This window comes from Parasteatoda tepidariorum, chromosome 3 (assembly GCF_982258835.1).
Source record: "Parasteatoda tepidariorum strain Cologne lab strain chromosome 3, Ptep-v5.0, whole genome shotgun sequence".
In the NCBI taxonomy this organism is placed as follows: domain Eukaryota; kingdom Metazoa; phylum Arthropoda; class Arachnida; order Araneae; family Theridiidae; genus Parasteatoda; species Parasteatoda tepidariorum.
In genome coordinates, this window is record NC_141757.1 from 38,966,631 (window position 1) to 38,990,364 (window position 23,734).

At 32.9% G+C, this 23,734-nt stretch overlaps 1 protein-coding gene across 5 annotated transcripts in view; it reads right to left on the reverse strand.

The window, feature by feature from the left end:
* Nucleotides 1-305: 305 nt before the first annotated feature.
* The window catches only part of LOC107436347 (very long chain fatty acid elongase 7), a 63,249-nt gene continuing 39,820 nt past the window's right edge, over nt 306-23,734 (reverse strand). Inside the window, exons 1-9 of one of the 5 annotated variants that reach the window (XM_087159115.1) lie at nt 23,570-23,635; nt 22,077-22,164; nt 19,929-20,119; nt 16,532-16,603; nt 15,480-15,539; nt 11,226-11,285; nt 7,122-7,230; nt 3,650-3,786; nt 306-547 (exon numbers count right to left, since the gene is read on the reverse strand). In XM_087159115.1, the coding sequence (XP_087015241.1) occupies nt 374-547; nt 3,650-3,786; nt 7,122-7,230; nt 11,226-11,285; nt 15,480-15,539; nt 16,532-16,603; nt 19,929-20,119; nt 22,077-22,128 (855 nt within the window). In that variant the 5' untranslated portion in view covers nt 22,129-22,164; nt 23,570-23,635 and the 3' untranslated portion in view covers nt 306-373. Of the gene's footprint in view, nt 548-3,649; nt 3,787-7,121; nt 7,231-11,225; nt 11,286-15,479; nt 15,540-16,531; nt 16,604-19,928; nt 20,120-22,076; nt 22,165-23,569; nt 23,669-23,734 lie in introns of those variants that run through there. The other 4 variants (XM_087159117.1, XM_087159116.1, XM_087159119.1 and 1 more) reach the window with 4 other exon arrangements.

Here is a 23,734-nt window from a genome sequence, read left to right on the forward strand (position 1 = left end):
TATAGAAATAGCAGGAATAATAGCAATACGTATAAAAGGTACAAACTATTAAACTTAACGATTCTTGCTTTACTTTTTTCTTTAAACTAAGCCTAAAAAACTCTCATCTTTAGTTTTAACAAAACACTCTCCTCTGACTTTAGATCTAAGCATATTTTTTTTATATTATTTATATATTATTAATGAATTTTGATAGATAAAGCTAACTTGCTTTTGAAAATAAATCCTAATAATGAAACATTTGATCTAAGTAAAAAAATAACACGTTTTTAAAAAAGACGCTAGACAATATTGAGTTAAAATCGTCGAATTTAAATTTTATTAGAAACAATAAATACAATCCAAATGCTGAGTTTCCTACACATAAAATCAGTCAAGCTTTTTGTTTCAAGAAGCTTATTGTACTATGAGATTTCTTGCTGTAATTAATAAACATGACTAAAATTATAAATATACAAATGAAAAGACCTAATTCTGCTTTTTCAGGCTGCTCACAACCAGTTGCAAATCCATACGCACCATATGTTAGGACAATGATGAATTGCATCTAGTAACGGAAACAATATTAAATGAGTGTGGCATATTAAAAATCTAAGTGCTTCAAACAGCAAGAAGTCAAACCATGCATGAGAACGTTATTTTCAGAAATTAAGGAATAAAAATGAATGAAAGACTCGGAGCAATCTAATTTAAATACCACGGATGAACTGAAAACATAAATAAGCAAAAAGAAACTTGAAACCAAAAACGCATATAGAAGGTTAACCCTATGTGAGTCGACCCTATGTGCTCCCTATAATTCGAAATTATAACGGACTTCAAATGCCAACTATTGTAGTTTAAAAATTGAAATAAAACGTTACAAATTGAAACTACGGCGTGATCATGGGTATCTGGTGTCGTGAAGTCTGGTCTCTTAGATACCGTGGGCCGTAATGGGAGAATCACGTCATGTGATCGAGATTCAGAAAGATTTAGGGTACATCTGAACATTCGATTTGGTGTTAACTTCAAATAGGTTCCCACAAAATTGTTTGACATATTTAATACCTAATATAGAGTGATATTACACCACAGATTTCACAGTGAAACACATCTGATTATGTTTCAATGTAGTTTCTCTAGTAACTTTAAAATAAAAGTTCTTAACGTGGTGCTTTTAGGCCAGTTTTTGTAATTAAATTAAATAAAGGAAATTTACTCGCCTTAAATTTAAACAAATAATATTTTATTTACATTTAAACCAACTTAGCATTATAACATTGGCACTTAAATTATTTTAGAATAGGTGGCGGAGAGAGAGAGACTTACCAAGTTTATTCATGGTGGTTTACTTTCGGTTTCTGCCTAGAGTAGACTCACTTTAATTGCTCCCCTAACCCTTTCTTTCAGCTGCTTTTATATCATTATTTTTTCCGTGATAAAAAGTTACAAAGTTGTGGAAAGATCAAGTCCAAAAGTTAATGGTGTTTTCGAGTTCGTTCCATGATGAGGTTAAACCCACTGTGGAATTGTAAGATTTTAACCTAATTGTTTATTTGAATTACTCTATCCGTTAAAGGCCGGGAAGTCTGGCCGGTTATAAGCTGGGATAGCCTGGTCGATAGGGCACTGGGCCCATGTCCGAGAGTTCGTGGGTTCAAACCCCGCCGGCCGATGACTCCCAGTGTAGTAAATGGTGACTGATGCACGTTAAATCTGTCGAGTCGCAAAGTCATCCATGTTCCCATAACCAATCAATACCACTGGGGGTACTGGATTGGAGATCAATCGTTCTCTGATTCAGGTCAAAATTACGATCTGTGGATTAATGAACGGATGTGTGAATGGGTCCGCCCTATAAAACGGTCTGTGACTTGTGTGCGGCTGAAGACGAATTCTTGGCCGTAGAATGGAGCCACTGAAAAACAAAAAACGCACACCCTGCCTTAAATTTGCTCGGTTTCATCAAGCAGGCTTGCCCAAGGCCGGGATAGCCTGGTCGGTAGGGCGCTGGGCCCATATCCAAGAGGTCGTGGGTTCGATCCTCGCCGGCCGAAGACTCCCCGTGTAGTAAATGGTGACTGATGCACGTTAAATCTGTCGAGTCTCAAAGTCCTCCATGTTCCCACAACAAATCAATACCTCTGGGGGTACTGATCCAGGAGTTTCCTTGTCTTCTGGATTGGTTCAAAATTACAAGGCTACGGAGTTGAACGTAAGTAGTCGTAAACCCATGAAATTGGGTCGGCTGTTCAACGACGGTTATAAAAATAAAATAAAAAGCAGGCTTGCCCGTGTGGCAAGTGGTATTATAAACAATAACAACTCTCTCCGTATTTAATTTACTATTTGTCGATGGAGAATTCCCACGGTAGTTTTATTTAATCCAAGACTTTGAGATGTTCTAGAAATCTAATTTAAGCCCTTTCTCATAATTTTAATTTTGAGTGACGATAAGCGTCACATTAAAAACAACCACGATAGCTTTTTAACAATTATTAACGTGTAAGAGGTCGTGAGTTCGATCCCCGCCTGCCGAAGATTCCCCTTGTAGTAAAAGGTGATTGGTGCATGTTAAATTCATTGAGTCACAATGTCCTCCATGCTCCCATAACAAATCTGGGAGTACTGAATTGGAGATTGATCGTTCTCTGGTTCAGGTCAAAATTACGATATGTGAATGAAGAAATGAATCTGCCCTATAAACGAACTGTCACGTGTGTGTGGTTGAAGTCGTATTCTTGGCTATAGATAGCGCCACTGAAAAACACGAAACTCATAATCTGCCTTAAATTCGCTTGGTTTCACATTATAAACAACAACAACAAAACAACGAATAAAAAACAATTCGGATAATTCCTTTAATGTAAATTGCATGAGAACTAAGATATTTATCAAAAATTAAAAAACAGACAAATGTATATTTTTTAACTAAAACTACTGATTGCAAAACTGTATTGGTGTAACTATGTTAGAAAAAATTAAAAAAGATAATCAGAATCTAAATTACAGCACGCTTTATATTTCAAGTTTTGCCTTGTATTTAACTTATAATGAAAGGGACTGTCGAATAAAATAAATACCCACAATCAGTTTATTTGTTGAAACAAAATAAGAAGGATTAAAAGAATATCAAGAATTTTCCCTCCCAATCTCTACCCCTACGACGGATGAGTTCGGTAGAAAGGAGAAAGGAATTTTAGCATAAGGTAATCGAAAATTTAATCAGTATTAAAAAAAAAAAAAAAAAAAAAAATTATCTTAAAATCTGTACAAAGCGAAACAAACTGAGCTTTCAGATCAATCAACTAACCGTAAATATTAACATTCAAAATAAACTACATAATTTAAAAGTATTTATAAAATTATTCTGAAATACCAGAAAAGGGTAAAATCTAATTGAATAATATTCTCTACATTCTGAGTGCACTCCCCCCCCCCCAGCATTAGCAATCGTCCTCTCTCTATCCGCAAGTCAGTGACGGTGCTTGTAGAGCTGCCATCTAGCGGCGAGTTGGCTATAGATGCAACTGACATCTACTGGCGAATTAAAGAAATAATATTGCTCGATTTTCAAGTATTTGTTTTGACCAAAGCTTAAAGATGTCTTTAAAAGATTAAAATTAAAACAAATAAGGACTAAAATATCAACAATGAAAATGCTTACTATTTGCAGCAGTGTTAAATACTTTTTCCACCTCAAATATTTCTTCATACGTAGTCCAATAGCTGCTAGACCATAATATAAATACAATATCATATGAGTGCTCAAATTTACTGCAAAAGCAAAGATGTAATAGAAAGCTGAAAAACATCAAATATTGAATGAGCCATTTCAAATGTTATTGAATTAAGAGCCATTATTTTAAAATTCAGACGGTATGTGATAGTTGTATTTTTTTTATTTGTTTGATTTTTTTTATGTACAGGAAAATTGAATATTGTGCAAGTTTGAGTGCCTGAAAACATTTTCCCTCCCATGTAGGAAATTTCAAAGTTCACGGTCATTTCTTTAAAGATAAAATATAAGTAAGTTTTAAGAGGAAAGCAACAACAATCTAAAATTTTGCCTTGCTATATTATTAGTATATTGCTGCCTATTTATTGATATGCATCGTTTCCGTGGAGCTTTGTTGCTTTTTAGAGTTGTGCTCTGTCAAAGTGAGTGAAAAATCCAATTTTTCTGTCCTAAAAATCTATCCTTGTTAAACAAAAACATCCCAATTATTTTTTTAACCAAATATTAAAGTTCACTACTAGGACAAGCTCTGTAACTCAGCACTTTCCTGGGTACTTTATGCTTTCAGTTGATGTAGTCATTCAAACTTTCAAAAGATGCAAAATCTAAATTTTTTTATTAATTTTTTTTTAGTCTATCTCAAAACAGCATCGTTGCTCAGAAAAATTAACTATAACATTTTCAAGAAAAAAATCACCAACTTTGCATATAAATGTTACATTAGAAATTACTTTCCTTCCCTTTACATAAAAATGAATTTTATAGAACTCTAACTATAATTAAAAGATATAATTTTGGAACAGTACTATGGAGGTATGCCGTAAAAAAACTAATAAAAAAAATGGTTTTCTTAGTTATATATTTGTATAAAGTAAGGTTAGAAATGAACAATAAAATGTAAAACGGCACACGCTTTATCGCTCATTAATCGCTTCATTCGTAGCGTAATTTAGCTGCAATTTTAAAATCAAATTGAGAAATTCTGGAAATCCATCATTTAACGCAGCAGGGATATTTTTTTTTACAAAATATTTATTCACTCTTTTTCTATCATAAGGCTGCGGAGTGGAACATCAGTAGTTGTAAACCCAAAATTGAGGATCGGTTGTAAAAAGGATGGTTATAAAATAATGTTATGTCACTGGCCATTGCTGGCAAGTGAAAACCAGGCTACTAAGTTTGTAATCAAGAAACAATGTATTAGAAAAACAATCTATTTGTTTTGTGATGTTAATTCTCTGGGAGCAGTTAAGAAAAGGAAGAAAAAAATTTCAATTGGAGTAGATAAATCTACTATTTTTCCCTAAATTCTCTTGAGATTAACTTTCTATTAATTAATTAATGTTGCCATGTAATTATCATAATTTTAATTCTATAGTATAGTAATAGTATAGTAAACACTTGGTCATGTTGCCTGAAATGATTTGAAAATTGTTATACAATTGCGTGACGTAGAAAATAAACTAATATTTCGATATAATTATTCTTCATTACTTAATTTATTCCATTTTAATAAATAACTTTTCATTCAGATTTAAAATAATGATTAACATGTTTCTCTTTGTATTTTCCTAACAGGGTTTATTCTTAGTGTAACCTAAGATAACTTCTTTTAGACTCTGATAAATATTTATTTTCTTACATCATAAAGAAAAATGGATTATTTTGATGTAAATTTAAACGTGAATGTTAAGAGATTTAAACATGTGTTAGATTCCCGTGTTAGCTGAAATTTGATATGGAAAGTTTTTTTTATACACAACGCAATATAGAAAGTTAAAAAAAATGAAAAGGAGAATATAACAATAAAGTTGAAAAATGGAACTTAGGGGGTGCTGTTGTTTTCTTTATATAAACCCCTTTACGTGCTCAAATTTATTTCACTTTTAAAGAAATGAACTTGAAATATGAAATTTTCTACAGTGGGGGGGGGGGATTTTTTTAGGAACTCGAACTTGAGTAGAATTAATTTTTTAAAATCAACTTCAACATAAAAAAAATAAAGGCAATAAAAAATAACAACTGTTAAAATTTTGGATTTTTGTCTGATTTTTAAAAAAATAGCTCTTAAGCACAGTTTATATGATAAAAAATTCTTTTAGAAAAAAATTAGTGCTCTTTACTATGTTGTCTCTGGGAAAGCATAATTTTCGTTCCCGAAACTGCCCTTTACACTCTCTAAAATGAGGTAAAAATTTGTGTACCTTACGATTCAAAATTTTTAGACTTTTATTACATAAAATGACAAAAAATTATAAAATATTTTTATAAATTATTTTTGATAAACGGATTTCCCAATTGTGAGAAAAATTCATTAATTCGCATAATTCACTAATTTATAAGTAAAAAGTAATTTTAATATTAAAGAGTCGAAACTTATGGCAGCTCTCCTGACCAAACTATTGCGACCATATTTCTCAGATTGCGACAATATATTTTAAGGGTCAGGAATCATATTCCATCGAACAAAAATGCATGTTTCTTCTGAAAGAGCACATTTTAGTGTCTTATTTCGTAACTCAAAATATCTTTTGTACTAAATTAGCATATTTGGTGTCACGCGCCCTCACACCATTAAGATCGAATCCTAGTACGCACATATCCGATCATTAGATCAAAAGTTATTTAAAATGATTCGTTTTTTTTTTTGTAGATGTATAATGATTGATAGAATTGTTTATAATTTAAAGGGCTTGCAAAATGTTTTTGTAACAAAATTGTAGAGCTTCGTTCTGAAAAAACGAACCAGTTTACACGCAAATCTATAAACAATAAAAACGTCTAATGAGTGAAAGAAGCAAGCTTAAATTGCGGAGCAATCCGGAACGATCTGCAAAAGCAACCATAGACGTTTATTAGTTAGCTTACTCCGTTTAATTTAAAAATGAACTGAGAAATGATATAGAGTTAAAACCATAGATTAATAATAAAAGTAGACTGCTCTCGCAATGGAAAATCACATTCACTTTGAAACCAACATCTGTCTGATTTAACCACTCAGGAGTAATGGTAAGCAATGTTGGCCACCTATTCCTATATTTGGCTATAATAATATATCGAAAAACATATTTTCCCGATGCCATGAAATGTATTATGAATCAGTTATGTTATATATCTTTCAAATCCCTGAATAAACTTGATTGTTGCGAACCAAAAAATACTAAGTTTTATACAACTATTTATAAAACCTTGATATTGTTAACAATTGATATTGATAACAATTTTCCTTACTTTTTTAAAAAAGACTATGCTTCTGAGAATACCCATATAAACGTAAAGGGATACGATTATGCTTCTTGCAATGTAGCAGTTTAGATATGAATTTAAAAGCTTTTAAAAATATTTTGTAAAAGTGTCAGTTACAAATTATTTTTACGTGGTTCCAATATTATGTGGTTACCTGCAGTTTTCATATAAAAAGCGAGCGCAAATACGAGAACCATTGCAAAGTGACGAAACAGATGAAGGAAAGTGATCCGCCTATTCTTCTTACGAAGAGATAAAAATACCTGGGAAAGGAATTTCACAATTTATAATAATATATATCGGAATATAGTATATAGAATATGTATATAGAATACTCATAGGAGTGCCATGACAGTTCGGTTAACATATCCGAAATTCAAATAGTAAAATAAACGTAGTGCATGGTCATGACTGTACGACCCACACCATGATTCAACTAGGTGAAGATTCGAGCTAAGATTTGGTTTTACTGGTTACGAACAGCACGGCTCGCATCGTACAATTGTACGAACGCTTGCTTCATATATCAAGCTCATCTAATGTTCCTTGCAGTTATTCTAATTGCTAGTTTCCCCCCCCCCTACTATTTTTAGTTCTCGGTATACTCTGAATATTGTCGACCTAGTTCTTTGATAATTTTGGAAATTGAACGACCTAAGCGTTGAGCACCTATATTTGTGCGTATGTTTATCCATGCTGGCAATTGAAATATCAGATTAATAACGGCCACAATGCTAGCTATATATGCAGTTAGTACCGCGCCATCACGAGCGCATAAATCTAGCGTAGTGTTTATACGCAATTTGAATAGCATTATCTGTGTCTAACTCTGATTGACGACTTGGCGTTGACAATGTCTAAAAGAGAATTTACGAATAGAAGGAAAAAAACTATCGGTATGATAAATTGAAAAGCTTCAACAGCTTTGAACGAGCGTTGTGTACGTAGTGAACCGTGTTGTAGGTAGCCAGGGCCGACAAACATTAGCCCACATTGGCACTTAGCTGAATCAGGGTGCCAGTTTAAAAGTCAGTTAACGAACCGTGCAACGTTCATTTTACCATGGGCACTTCGGGAGCCGAAGATCCAACTCTTTTTATTAGACGGGTTTTGCATGGCGTTTGTCTTAATCTCATATTTTTTTTTTTTTTTTTTTTTTTTTTTTTTTTTTTTTAAATTTTCAGAAAATTTTTACTCGTGATTTGTGAAGCTTAAATAACGTTAGAGTCAGGAGACAACTTTAGGCTTTGCCAATTTTCTCTATTAACTTATTATCTCTACTGCAATGGCATTTCCTGATAGGATATTTCAGGAATTGTCATTCTTCGAGACAGTTTTCAAGTTTGCACACTAAAAAAAAACCAGACAACTGAAAAGTTAAAAGTGCAAATACAAACTTGCAAAGGTGCTGAACACCTTTGGAATTTTTTTGAAAATATTATTGATTTTTGAGAAAAGTGTGCTTTTATTTGAACTGCTGCTGGATGTTCCGAAGCAATAGGCCATGAACCTACTTTGAGTAATCGAACTATAAAGATTACATCATTTATATTTAATTTTACTTTCATAAATAAATACTGATTATTGAGCTTTATAATAAAAAATGTTGCATGGTATTAAAATTTTGTTTTAACATTACCATTTAATAAAAATCTATTTGTCAAATAGGTATAAATATATTTGATTACGAAATTATATTACACTAGATAGTAGTTCTCTTTTGCTCTTTTCTGAGCACATAGTATATGAAAAGCAGCATCACATTCTGAATCATTATCAGATTTCATTAAATGTTTGATAATATTTTCACGGATTTATATTTCTTCGATAGCCATGTTACTTAAGCTAAACTGAACTTTCATGAGTACCTCAATGTCGCTTCTAACTCTGCTTTTTATATAATCTTTCGGAAAATATAGATTTGCCTGGAGATTTATTTTACTTAAAAAGGCTCATATATAACTAAATTAGAGCAACATATAATTGAAATTGAATCGTCTATTAGACAAATTTTTGAACTGCCTGCTTGACTTAAAAAGAAATCTATTGTAACATTTCATCTATTATTTGGTCATGACCGCCTTCGTAACCAACTCAAAACGTATCAATGTCCCGTTTGACTCTCTTCGCTTTTATTTAATCTCAAGGAAGACATGTTTTTGCATATGCCGCACTCTTCCTCATATTTCGATTTGGCAGCACTAATAGGTATTGTTTTGCTTAACTGAAATATTGCGATGAAGAAGGTTTAGATTATCGAGATTTTATTGCATTTTGGAACCAGCACATTATAATTTGAATTTAGTTAGAAAATAATTTATTGTTCTTTATTGGCATTGCACTGCAATCATTGTTTGTTATTTATTGCCACGTTTTTTAGTGTTGTAATTGTAATGTAATGTAAAAGTAATTATGTAACCCTTTTGTAACATGATGCATTTTTTTCGAATCAATCTCTCACTGTATACACTGGTGTGCAAAACTTAAGCAACAAGGGGTTTTTCGGCCACAGCTCCCCAACAAAGTATAAGATAGCCATGAAATTTCAGTATAATATGCACGTAATTCAGTAGAAAGATTATTTGTATGCAAAATTTAGAAATAAAACGTCGTAGGTGATGTAAGTGTACGTAAACCTTGTGGGTCGGCGCGCGCAGGTCAAAGCTGTGATAAAAGGATGAAGAGCACCGTAGTTAAAGACATTCGCTGCAAGTGCAAGTGATTTGTTTTGTGAAACATGTCTTCAAGAAATCATTTAGACGACTTTACTCGAGGAAGAATGATTGGGAAGCTTGAGGAGGGGCGTAGTGTGACCAGTGTCACCGAAGAATTCGGGATCAACAAAAGTGCTGTTTCTCATGCTTGGAATGCCTTTAAAACTACTGGTACAGCTGTTCGTAAGGTTGGTGGTGGCCGTCCAAGGAAAACAACACCAAGAGATGACCGTTACATTGTCCTCCAGGTGAAAAGAAACCGTTTTCAGTCAGCGAGCGCCATATCTCAGTAACTGTGCACAGTCACGGGACGACAAGTATCAAGATTTACAGTGGCCAGACGCCTCCGCAAAGGTGGCTTATTTGCTAGTCGTCTTGAACGCTGCATACCTTTAAAAGTTAGCTATCGGCGGCACCGTTTAGAGTGATGCAGAGAACACGAAACCTGGACACCTCATCAATGGAGTCGCGTCCTCTTCACGGATGAGAGTCGTTTTAGTGCTACAAGCGATTCTCAACGTCAGTTGATCTGGAGAGAGGTTGGAGCTCGATTTCATTCCAATAACATCGCGGAAAGAGATCGTTACGGTGGTCCTGGAGTTGTCGTCTGGGGTGGCATCATTATGTTGAACGGGCGGACTGAGCTTCAGATCTTCGACCGAAGTTCTGTAACTGGAGACCGCTACTGCAAAGAGGTAATCCTACCAGATTGGACCAGACTTCATTTTTATGGATGACAATGCCCGGCCACACCGTACTGCTAATGCTCAAGAGCTACTGGAAAGTGAAGATATCATCCGAATGGATTGGCCGGCTTACTCTCCAGATCTAAATCCCATAGAGCATGTGTGGGATGCATTAGGGAGACGTCTTGCGACACGACAGTATCCTCCTGGTAACACCCATCAGCTGAAAGATGCGTTAAAGGAGGAATGGAGACATTTACTCCAAGAACTCCTGGATAATCTGGTGCTTAGCATGGAGAGACGATGCCAAGCAACAATTACAGTAAGGGGAGGGCATATCCCATACTAGGGAACATCTGCCAGTTGTACTTACGCTTCTTCAGGCAATCATGTGTAACGCCACTATATGTCAAATAAAGCCTTTTTTTTGTTCCTACTTTAAGCTTTATATTCATTTCTGCGCCATTATTCTTTTACCATCGTTTAAGTACAAAATAATGTACATCATATTCAAATTTCATGTCAATCAAATGATTTCTTGTAGAGTTATGACAAAAAACGCACTTGTTGCTTAAGTTTTGCACACCAGTGTATGTTCTAGCACTTAACAAAGAACATGATGCCCTTTAGAGAGCATGTGTGATTATTACACTTAACTGCCAAAGGTTATATCATGGAAGAACAGTAAAATTATGAACTATAACTTTTCAAACTTAATCTCTGCTCCTTATTTGTTGAACAATAAAAAAAATACGTGTAATTAACGAATTTGGAATATTGAATGAAATATAGTAAAACTATGCATGATAACAAATATGTAAGCAGTAAAGTATAATTTCATAAAATTTACTTTCTTACTGTATCCAACAACTCCAAATATTTAGTCATCCAAATATACCACAATAATTGAAAGCCTTTCTGTTAAACATAAAAAGGAAAGTTAATGTAAAACAATAACACTATTGTTATGTAAGTTATTTTATTTTTTCATTTTATAACCGTCGTTGAACAGCCAACCCAATTTTTGGGTTTATTACTACTAATGTTCAACTCCGTAGCCTTGTAATTTTGAACCCAATCCAGAAGACAAGAAAACTCCTGGATCAAGTATGGGGAGAAGTTTGCCTTCGTGGAGGATTTTTCGATGGAACTAACCCGCATTTGCGTTACATGGAGAGGAAAACCTCCCACGGTTAGCCTGACGGCAAAGGGACTCTAACCCATGATCCGTCTACCACTGAGGATATTTTACGTCAGCACTGTGGTCGGAGCGAGCAGGATGTGGAATTCATATCGACCAGTCAAAGCTGGGATTCGAACCCGGTTCACCTCATTAGAAGGCGAGTGTTCTATCCCCTGAGTCATCACGGCTCTATGTAACTTACTGTAAAAGACCGAATTTGGTAACTGACGAAATTGTCCCGTGAATGTTCAAAATAACTTTTAAATACCATAATTCTTGACTGAACCAGCAAACGTCGACAATCAAAGTACAACGATGGTGAAGGTTGAATCAATGTTTATATTTTAGTTTTCACATACACTGGGAAATATCGGTTATCAGTAAGTCAACAATCTCTTTTTAAAGGCACTGTTAGAAATTTCTTGAAGAAAAAAAATGGTTAAATTAAAATTTGAGTGTCATTTTGCCATATTCAACCGAAACACTCAAATAATCGTAAAAAAGGAGGAATTCAAATGGAAGAAAAATCGTTTATTGATTATTTTAATTTAATTACGGTTTAACAACCAGAATTTATTTTCGCCAACTAGGCCCACCTTACAAAGCCATTTAGTTCCTTGTAAGTGAGGTACATACTATTCCCGAGAAGACAAATTTATTAATCTCATGACCCGCTGAACAAGAATTCGAGCCTCAGCGTTGACCCCACAATATTTCTCCTATTCCATCAACACATGAATAGTTTCTAATGTAATGTATTTCTCAATCGGTTACTTTTGACTATCAGGATACGAAAGTGTTATCCACACATAGGTTGCAGCACGACAGAGTTGCTAAACGCAAAAAAAGTCTGGTATTTCCCGTTACTTATCACTAGATAAACTAATTTCGCCACAGTCTACCTTTCTTTTGACAAAACTCAACTGAACCACTGCCTAACCACAACTGAACTATTACCCAACGAAAAGCTTATTATAATCTAACTCTAATGTCCAGTTAAATTTCATTTTTATGGTTTAGAAACCATGATTGTTGTAAATGTGTATGAAACTCACGAGTTTTGTATTAAGAATTGTTCCAACCCGGTTAATTCATACGGTTAATTTCATGAACTGGATGTTACCGGTTATTTTAACGCATTTTTAGAATGAAAACTCTAACAGTGCACCATCATTTCTTTTATCAGCAAAATTTATTTAAAATGCACTGATGAGGAAAATTGAATGAAGATTTTTGCTATAAGGGAATACTTCTCACTTGCATCAGCGAATGTAGACCTCAATCGTTCACTAAAAGTCAGGTATAGATAAAAAAAGAAGAAAAAAAAATGTCAATTACAAATTTTCTTTCATATAACACTCTTTATAAATGCATGCTGAAAGCAGGGTTCCGCAGTGGACTGATCGTTAAAACCCGGCTCCCAGCAGATCACCGAAGTCAACCATCACTGGCTGCGGTCAGTGTGCGGGTGGGTGACCCACTTGGATCAGTCTGCGTAGGGACCGAGGGTGTGCGGTATTGGTCCTCGTTAAACTGTTCTACCGTAAAGTGCTCGACTTCGCGCGCAGGTCGTTGGGCTACCGAAGCGGGGGTGCCATCCCCTCTGCAGAGGATCGAAATTGTGATGGCATGTCTTCGGATCATCCTCAGGGATGTTTCCCAGACCGTCGCCAATAGCCCATTGTGCAGCTCAAGTGCGACGTAAATGAACAACAACAACAGCTGAAAGCAAGGATGAAGTGCAAGTGGAGCACATTAGTACAGCATTTCGGTACATTTTAGTGAGGTGAAACGTAGTTCCAGAAATTTAATAAACGTATTACTAAATTTCCTTTAAATCCTAACTCTCACTTCTCTTTGATTAAAAAGGGAATTTTAGTATAAACGGCGCTCGAACTAACAAATTGAAGGTAGGTAAATAGTTACTTTATTTACGTCTAACTGGAGTTGCACAATGGGCTATTGGCGATGGTCTTTGAAACATTCTTGATACTGAGCGGAAGATCGCAATTTTGATCCTCTTCAGAGGGGATGTCTCCCCTGTTTTGATAGCTCGATGACCTTCACACGAATTGAAGGATAACTTTGATAATTAGCTGTGTTTGACAGTCATAATCATCAATCTGTTTGATAATTTTATATTACACCCTTCCATCCCATAAAGGGGAGACGTGCATTCTGTTAAGTAAGAAATTATGATAGTTAAAAATATTTCGAACAAATCCCTAAGTAATTGTGTGATTGTCGAAGTCTAAGGCATTCATAATAACATATATCATAGAATAAGTCATAAAAAATAGTCTGCACTCGCAGCCAAGTCCTATGAAATCAACATTTCCTTCACTAAAAATTCGTAAACTTCTATTTTATCATAAAGTGCTCTTACAGGCCCTGATTAAAACGCTTATAAATTATATTATTTATTTTAAAATAAGGAAGAAACAGCTCATTATATTAAATGTTTTTTTTACTAACTAACAAAACATTTATGCATCATCAGAGTTTTAGCGTATGGAAGAGAAAATTAAGTATTGCATAAGTTAATGGTTTTCTGCCTGTCGGGATTCATTAATTAATAATTTTATTTTATTTTATGACCGCCGTTGAACAGTCTACCCAATTTTTGGGTTTACGACTACTAATGTTCAACGCCGTAGCCTTGTAATTTTGAACCAATCCAGAAGACAAGGAAACTCCTGGATCAGTACCCCCAGAGGTATTGATTTCTTAATTAATTAATAATTATCGCTTACTTCTTTTATGTCAAGTAAACACCAGCAAAATAAAGTTGGATGGCCAGGGCCTAATCTAGATACCCGGGGGTCCCTAGGCCCAGAACTGTGAGGGGCCCTCTGGTCGATACTTTAAACTATATTTCCATGTTGTTTAATTATGAAGTATTTTTAAATTACTTTTGACGCAAGTAAATTATAATATATTTGAGCTTTTGTTTATTTCATTTTTTTCAACTTATAGCTCTAATAGACAGTTCTTAAAGAAAAACACAAAAAGATATTATTTGGAACATTTAGGGAGCCCCAAAAAATGCAAGAGGCTTCGGCTTGAGCCTCTCAGGCCTTATGAATCATATGATAAATCAGGCACTGTTGGATGGCATGTGTGGGATAAGTCTCCAAATTAGTATTTCGAAAGCTTTCAGATATCACGAGTTTGTTTTACTTATATTAGGGGAACCGGAAAGCAATGCCGTTTCGGCGTATTAAATATTCGTTAGTCTTAAAAACCAATTCATTTTCATTTCGATCCATTTCGATTCATTTTCGAATCGGCATTGAATGGTAGTTGCGAACGAAGATGAATACATTATTGATTTAAAATAAAATCTTGATAACAAATATCAAATGCACCGAAACGACATTACTTTCCGGTCCCCCTAAGAGTTTTGCTTTTGGAATGTGTTTCGATAAACTTAATTAATATAATGATAATTAAATTTTTTTAAAAAAGCTATGAACTGAAATGAAAAAAGCATTTTAAACTTGCCAGACAATATGGTAAACGTTGTCTAGTAATTATTGTCAAACATTGCATTCAGATATGTCAAAAATAAATATTTATAAATATTTTGCGAAACAACTATTACCGAGCTTATTTTAAAACGATTTTTATCAATAGTTATTAGAAGATTCAAAATTAGCATACAATTAAAAATATTGATTTAGATAAAAAAAAATCTAGTTCATAAAGAAGGGTCCCCCCTAAAGCCTACGATGAAAAGAATATCATAGAAAAACAGCGAAATTATAAACAACGACTTTCCAAACTTAATCTTTACTTCTTATTTGTTGAACAATAAGAAAATGTGTAAAATTACAGAACTTGAAATATCCATAGAAATATAGTTAAATTATGAATGATAATAAAATTGTAAGCAGTTATGTATAATTGCATAAAATTTAACTTCTTACCTTATTCAACACCTGCAAATATTTAGCAGTCCAAAAATACTGCATTATGTACAAGCCTCTCTGTTAAACAAAAGAAAGGAAAATTTAATAAGGTTATAACAGTGTTTATTGTAATAGTAAATGTAGAAAGGTAAAATGTCCCTTTGAAATAAATTCTAGGGGAAGGCTGGGATAGCCTGGTAGGTAGGGCGCTGGGCCAGTGTCCGAGAGTTCGTGGGTTCGAACTCCGCCGGCCGAAGACAAGACTCCCCGTGTAGTAAAGTGACTGATGCACGTTAAATCTGTCGAGTCGCAAAAGTCCTCCACGTTCCCATAACAAATCAATACCTCTGAGGGTACTAGATTGGAGATCGATCGTTCTCTGATTCAGGTCAAAAATTACGATTTGTGGATGAATTAATGGATGTATGAATGGGTCCGCCTTATAAACAGGTGTGACGTATGGTGTGGAGAAGTCGAATTCTTGGCCATAGATGGCGCCACTGAAAAACAAGAATCGCACACTCTGCCTTAAATTTGCTCGGTTTCACCAAGCAGACTTGCTCGTGTGGCAAGTGGCATTAGAACCAACCAACCAAATTCTTGGGAAGGAAAATCATGTTTTCATGCGAACGCATTGCAGATGTAGACAAAATTTTGAAACATATTATACATATCAAGTTTAAGGTAATTGCAAAAGTAATAAAAAATTAAAATATTTAATTAGAGGAATTAAACTTTTTTCCTTTATCGTTTCGTCATTAATAATCAATCTTAAGTGGCGTATTACATAAGTCTCTGAATTATTTAGAAATATTGGCGAGTAAAAATCCTGTAAATCGTATTTTCTACATCAAGGATCCTAACGTATCAGAGAAGGAATATTTATCCGCTGCCCGGAGCAAGTTGGCATCCCTGGTTTTGCGCATGATTTCGCAGTGTTATTCAGTACTGATTAATTATTATTATTTTTTTTATTCATCCCGGACGAAGAACGGGAAATTCAGCTAGTTGCAATATTAAGTTAAATAGAAGTAATACATTAAAATACTTAGTAGAAAGGTAAAAATTACTTGTATAATGTGTTTTGGGACTATTTTAACATCACATCTATTTTTCCAAGCTTTATTAGTGAAACATATTGCCTGCAAATAAGAAAAAAGAATAATAGAACTTTTTTTTAAAAAAAAAAGACACGTCTTTTATAAAGAATCTTACCTTCACCAAGCAATCCAAATTTCAATTATTGGACATCAACTTTCAATTAATTGCAATTATCTAAAGACTGTTTTAAATGAATATAAACATTGAAGAGAGAAAAGGCTTTTAAATGTTTTGTGAATCAAATCACTTTGCTTGGTTTTTGAAACTTGATTTTTGATTATCGAAAAAATCCCTGAAATGGACCCATCAAAGTACTTATTGGTAACATTTTCCTCTCATGTTTAGTTTAAAAATTTGCCAAGGCAGCTAAAAATCATATTTTAATTATTTGAAGAAGTTTATATATATATATATATATACTAGCTGTACCCTGCGTGCGTTGCAACGCTTTCAGTTTGAATTTAAATTTTGTATTTAAGTGTGTAAATGAGATTTGTGATTATGATTTGAATAGAGAATTTTATTTAATGGTGAAAAAACCAGTGATAGTCTCAACAGTTAATTCTCTAGGATATCGTTAGTGCATTTTCAAACAGACATGTATAGTGATGAACACCGACCATGAAACATATTTTGGATGATGATCTGAAATAATTCTGGATCAATGGCGTCATGAATATTTCTGCTGATATGAGCTGACCAATTTGTCCTGGTGTGAGTTTTTCAATAAGCCAAATCATGTGGCAATTCTCTTTTTCTGCCGTTCAATAAAATGCATCAAACACCGTGTCTCTCTAAAAACATGACTTTTCGCAATAAAACCAAGTTTAGAGCTTAATATTTGTTTTAACTCACGTGTGATAATGTATCATGAAGATCCGATGATGTTTGCCTAAGTTACTAAAGCTCTTTAATTTTAGCTCAAGCAGGATTGCATGTGAATGTAATAAATAACTCTAGCTGTCCATATGCGCACCGATACTTGTAGCAGCACCGAATGAAGTCATTTGGAAACACGAATGTACTGACCTATATTTGCCAAGAAAAGTTTCTATTGATTTGCTTGACCCGATAACAACGTTGATAATGGCTCGGCTGGCGACTTTAAATCTGGTAGTTACACTTTGCCTCCAGAACAGCAAATTCCAGCTGTTTCATTCTTAAATTTGAGAGCACTACAAAACATACATAATTGATCCATTTTTCCGATGATGACGCTTGGGTGAAAGACTATAGTTGGTTGTCGGATCATAGTGAAATGCACTGAGATTCAAATCAGAGTATTGGCAGCGTCTGAATAGCGAAGTGCGTTCTTGATTGATTTTTATTCTTGCATCCCGTTGCTCTGATGTTTCCGACGAACGGGCTTGATAAGTGCGTAGTTGATTTGTTAACAGTCTTCTTTCCCGTTGCTCTGATGTTTCCAAGGAACAGGCTTGAGTAGTGCGTAGTTGATTTGTTAACAGTCTTCTTTTCTGTTTCTCAGACGTTTCTGAGGAACGGGCTAAAGCATTGTGTTCTCGATTAGTTTCAAGTCTTTCTTCCCGTTGCTCCGAATTTTCTGAAACACAGTTAGTTCTCTTCTTGCGTGCTTGAGATGTTGATCGACTAAGAGCGATTCGTTTAGGCGGCATATTTTTGCAAATATTCTCTTTCAAACAAAAAGAAATGTAGAAGTTGACAGTGGTCGCAAATTTGCTAATTCGAAAATTCACGTATTTATTTTAAATAATAAAAAAGCAATAAAAATGAAATAAATTAAATAAGAAATATAATAAGGATAAAATTTAAAACAAAAATCTATTTTTGGTAAAAATAGACTTGTGGGTGCCCCTTGACGAAATTGGTAACTTATGTTTATCACCATTCCTGTTTGCGCGGAACACCGCGGTAACAGGAATGGCTGCCAAAACATAATGATATTTTAATAATACATTGGAAAATTTCAGCAAGACATCGGCCAAAACTTTATAAAATTGCAATGAACCCAATGTAAGCAAAATTAATAAACCCAATAAAATGCATTTTGAATCGAAATAAAAATTAATGGAGTAAGCACAGAAAGAAAAGGAAAAAAAAAAACATCTCACTTATTCATTAAGCTTGAATTTCCTCAGTTTTAGGTGCACAGAATTCTCTAATAGCAGTTAGATACTGTCTAAATTTATCATGAATAGAATCTATGTTCCTCCATCGCCACATAAATTCGGCGAAATACGAATTGAAAATGGCGTCTGTGGTATCGGAATGGCGGTGACATTTTTTTCTAAAGTCCTTTTTTTATGACTGCCCACATACCTTCGATCCTATTGATCAGAAGCAAAAGTAACCTAACCAGCCGGTATCCAACATAGAACTAACGGACTTCTGAAATTACATATACCGTTGAACATTTAAAAATAACGCTGAAATTTAAACGAATCAGAATCACGATTGGGATTCAACATCGGCCAGCTTGGAGATCAACCGCTATCACAACTTGGTGAGAATCAAGGGGCACTCTCAAATATAGTCTACTCCTATTTTTTAAATGAAATAATTAAAATGAATGTGAATTCGCAAACTTTGTAATAATAAACAATCTAATAGTTTTCAAATGACAACTGTCAGCAATGAAAAATTGCATACTGAATTGAGCTAAAATTGCATACTAAATATAAATAATTATTAAAAGCGTGCAAGATGAATAAAATTTGCTTTTGCCTTGATTTTTATTAAACAGTTTTCACAATACTAAATCCGTGATACGACCAATAATTACGAAACTTATTCTCGTTGATTTTACGTGCTTGTGCTCACCTGAAATAAAGAACCGAATTATGATTAAATATTAAAGTATATGTAATTTACTTTTCTAAAAGAATAGAGCTATAAGATAGAAAATATCACTGTTGTTATCTTCGAGATATTTGAAAACTGATTCGTATACAGCAAAATTTAAAACAATGGCTAACTTTTAACCAATCAGAAAATTCCATTTCGATTTTCGCTGATACCGCAGGAACGGTTTGTGGCAGAATGTTCTATTGTGAATCTAAACCATTCTCGAATCCTTCTGAAGGTACACAGAAAATTTCATTTAAATCAGTCTAGCCGTTTAGGAGGAGTTCAGTGACATACACACGAACAGTCGAAATATATATATAAAGATATATATATATGTATGATATATATATGATATATATATATATATATATATATATATATATATATATATATATATATATATATATATATATATATATATATATATATATATATATATATATATATATATATATATATATATATATTGTTGGTAGAAAAAAAGAAAAGATGAAATTTAGAAAGAAATGTTAGTTAAAGGAAAAAAAAATATTTTCTCACTTTGTAAGCTAAATATCCACTCAATAAGCAAATCAACAGATTATATACGATGATGGCTCTTTTAAGCTTCAATGGCTTACGGTTTTCCATTATTCTTGGCAACAACCATTTTACTAGTATAACATAAGCAATTGATATAAAGATTGGTATTATTGGTTGCTTGATTAGTATTTTAGTTTCGAATAAATCTCCTAAAACATAATATATATGCATATTAAAATAAATATCACTGTCAATTTCACGTAAAACACGAGAGTGACTAAGTTAGTAAAGATATTATTGGCTTGTCATGCCTTTTAAATGATAAATTATACAACAATAAATAGAGAAAAATATTGGTTAAGATATATATTTTAAACATCTAAAAAAGAATGTCACTTTTTTTGCTCGTTTACACAAGAAAATGACAAAAATCCAAATCGGCATTTGACATACGGTCTTGCAAACATAAGTTGCCAGATAGTGAGGTTGAGTTTATGTGAATAACTCGCTAGTTTCGTGAAGTAGTTGAGGTAGTGGATATTATCTAAAACCAATTGCCAAGCAGAAATCAGCTTTTAGTTTAACTCAACCGCCAAAACAAAGCATTACCTTTTACCTAAAAATAAATACATCGCAAGTTTAAATCTAGTCAAAGGTTAAGTCCCACAGTGGATTGATAGTAAGATACAGTTTCCAGTAGATCACCGAAGTCAAGATTATTAAATGCATCGTATAATTATTGAGCAGTTTATCCTGTTATGTTTTTTGGTAACTAGGAAGCCTGGCATAATACTTTGTTGAATTCGTAGCGTGGTTGCCTTAATCATAACGGTATGATTTGGAAGCAACGTATCAATTCCAATTACTGAACTGGTCAATCTTCAAGCCATTTTAACTGTACTACATTTAAAATTAAACGTGGCCAAGAACTATTTTCGGATTAACTTTTACCTATTTCAATTTTTCATCTCGTGAAGAAGGCTTTAATAACGCTGCAACAATTAAGAACTCTGTTCAAAAAAAAATTTAACTGTTCTAGCAAGTCAATCTTTAATTAAACTGTTTTTTTAGAGCAAAAAAAACTTCAATTTATACCTGCACCAATCAGAAATAAACTAAACTATTTCAGTAAATTCAATGAGATATAATATCCTTACGATGAGATTTCATTTTCTTATTTAATTAAAAGTGAATGAAAACATCGCAGTGACGAGGCTTCTGGTTAGTCAAGTAATAATCTAGTAATTATTGTTTAGTAGTGTGATTCGATAGATCTATCTAATCGTGTAACTTCTATCATCAAGGTTTCAATGAAACCACTTTTCCCATATTTGAAACAAAAGATAAAAGTTGGTTATCGACCCAAAAGGAAAAACAGATGCAGTTTTAACCAGCAGAACTTGTATCTTGACCTTTGAATTTGAGCAACTTAAGGCTACTATACTAGGCTAATTGGGTCTAAATCAGGGGCTCTAGAACAACTTGAACTTTGTAGTACGTAACATCATGTTCCATATATTTTTTATAAGCTTATAATACTGTTTCTATACTTGAAGAAGCTCAAACATTTGATATTAAAGCTATTAAGCTATTGTTTTGGATTACACATGGTCCACTTATTCATTTAATCAAGGCTAGTTTAATACGATTTAGGGTTCACGTAATACGAGTTAGTTAATCGATGTCTAAATCTTACCACGTGCAGGCCTTGAAAAATGATTAATTCTCAGCATTTACTGAGCAAAAAATTGATATTAAGTTTACTGCACAAAAATAATATAATGATAAGCTGAATAACTGATTTTTATTATTAAAATATTTCAAATGTGATTGTATGGTTTGTGACTGATAAAAATTTTCAGCGCAGTTAGACAATCTTTCTTTATGTGATGCTTTTTTAAAATAAAATTGAAGAACTTAGTGGACAAAAGTTCTAAGTTGTTATAGTGAATTAAGATATAGTGAATTTAGATTTTTTTGAAATTTAATTTGAAACCTTCTTCCATTTTTTTCTGCAATTTCAATATGAAATGTAACGGTTTATAAGGAGACAAAAAATATTAGTTAAAAAAATTTAAGCTAATTATCTACCATTTATATACTAGTATTCAAAGCATTTTGTTTTACTTCTCACTAAGTTTATTGATACATTAGATTAATTCTTACCGTCTGCTTTGAAGAAGTGGTAAATATTTGTCAGAAACATTTTCTGTGGCATAAAGCTTCTTAAAAGGCAATGTTTTTTTTTTGGAACCTGTATTATACATGAATGGAAAACAATTACAATTTTGAAATTTACAAATTGGAGAATTTGAATAAAAAATTGTTCGCTTATTTTTGTTACATCAATAACATTTAACGAATCATTAATGAGACATACCTCACTGGCTTAAAGATTCAGTAATTTAAATGCCTTTAGATGCCTTGAATAAACGTTTTATAATCATTAATTTAATAAAAATTTGATGAACATTTATCGAGGATTGTTACCGAAAGCATCAGAACCGATTGTAATATAAGAATGAGACGTGAAAATCGATTGCATCTTTCATTTTCTCCCCACAAATATTTTTAAATGTAAATTTGATGTTTTCCCATGAATGACAATACTTAAAGACGATCCATTGTGACATTATCATAACGCTTTTCTTAAAGTTTCTTTCCAACAAACTAGCTACAGTACCATCTGGCATCATTAAAACTAAAAGCATAGTTGATATGTATTAAAGAAACTGAAGTTGGAGAAGGTGTAACTCAAAAGTATACGGAAAGTATGTTGTCATGAAGTATACGTAGTTCCTTGTAGTCATCACAATAAAAATAAAAACCTCGGTATCAGTTAACAAATGGGAATCAGAAAACGCCCATTTTATTAGGATTTTGAATTTGTATATAAGTTTGTATATAAATACTTAGAGAGGCTATAATTAACGCTTATACTTGCAGAAACACAATTTCAAACTTTACAATTTTAAAGCAAACAATTAGATTTTAAAATTAATATTCATATAAAATCTGTGATCAAATAGTTTTCTTAAAGTGCAGCATATCTTATTTCTACAATTTTCTAGAGAAAGTTTGTATTTTAAAGTAAAATTCTAAGAAAAATGGTGATTGAAGCTTACACTAAGAAAATAGCTTTTAAAAGTCCCTACACTTTTATAACAAAAGTTTACACATCAAAATTTAGATATTTGGAAAGGTTGTGATCAAAATTTTTTCCTATTATATCAGCATTTTCAAGCAAAATACAGCATTATACAGCAAAAGCTTACAATTAAAAATTAATATGTTCAGAAAAGCTCTGATCAAAGTTTTTTCTAGGTAACAAAGCGTTTTCATTTGTCATCAAATTGAGATATTTAAAAAAATTGGGATCGAAAGTTTTCCGTTGTGAACAACATTTTTAAATCAAAAGTTAGCATTTTGAAATTAAAATAATTAGAAAAGATCTGATCCAAACAGAAATAGAACAGTTAAAACTTAACAGTCTCTTTTGGGAGCGGACCGGACCCATGTTATTAGGAGTTAAAAAGATAGATTCTTTGAATTAATATTTTTATCTGATTATTTAAAAAATAAACATGAATCACCAATGGTATTAAACAGCAGAAATGTGTAATAACAAACAAGAAGACATGATGTAATAAAAAACTTACCAACTCTTTATTATTTCAGAATTAACATTATGAGTAAGCAGATATATCTGATTGCTTTATCTTTTTAAATCAGAATATTCCTTACCATTACCTTACATTCATACTGCCATTAAAACGTGATATAGTTCTTTGACGTAATCATTGTAAGATAAAAATCAGAATTTC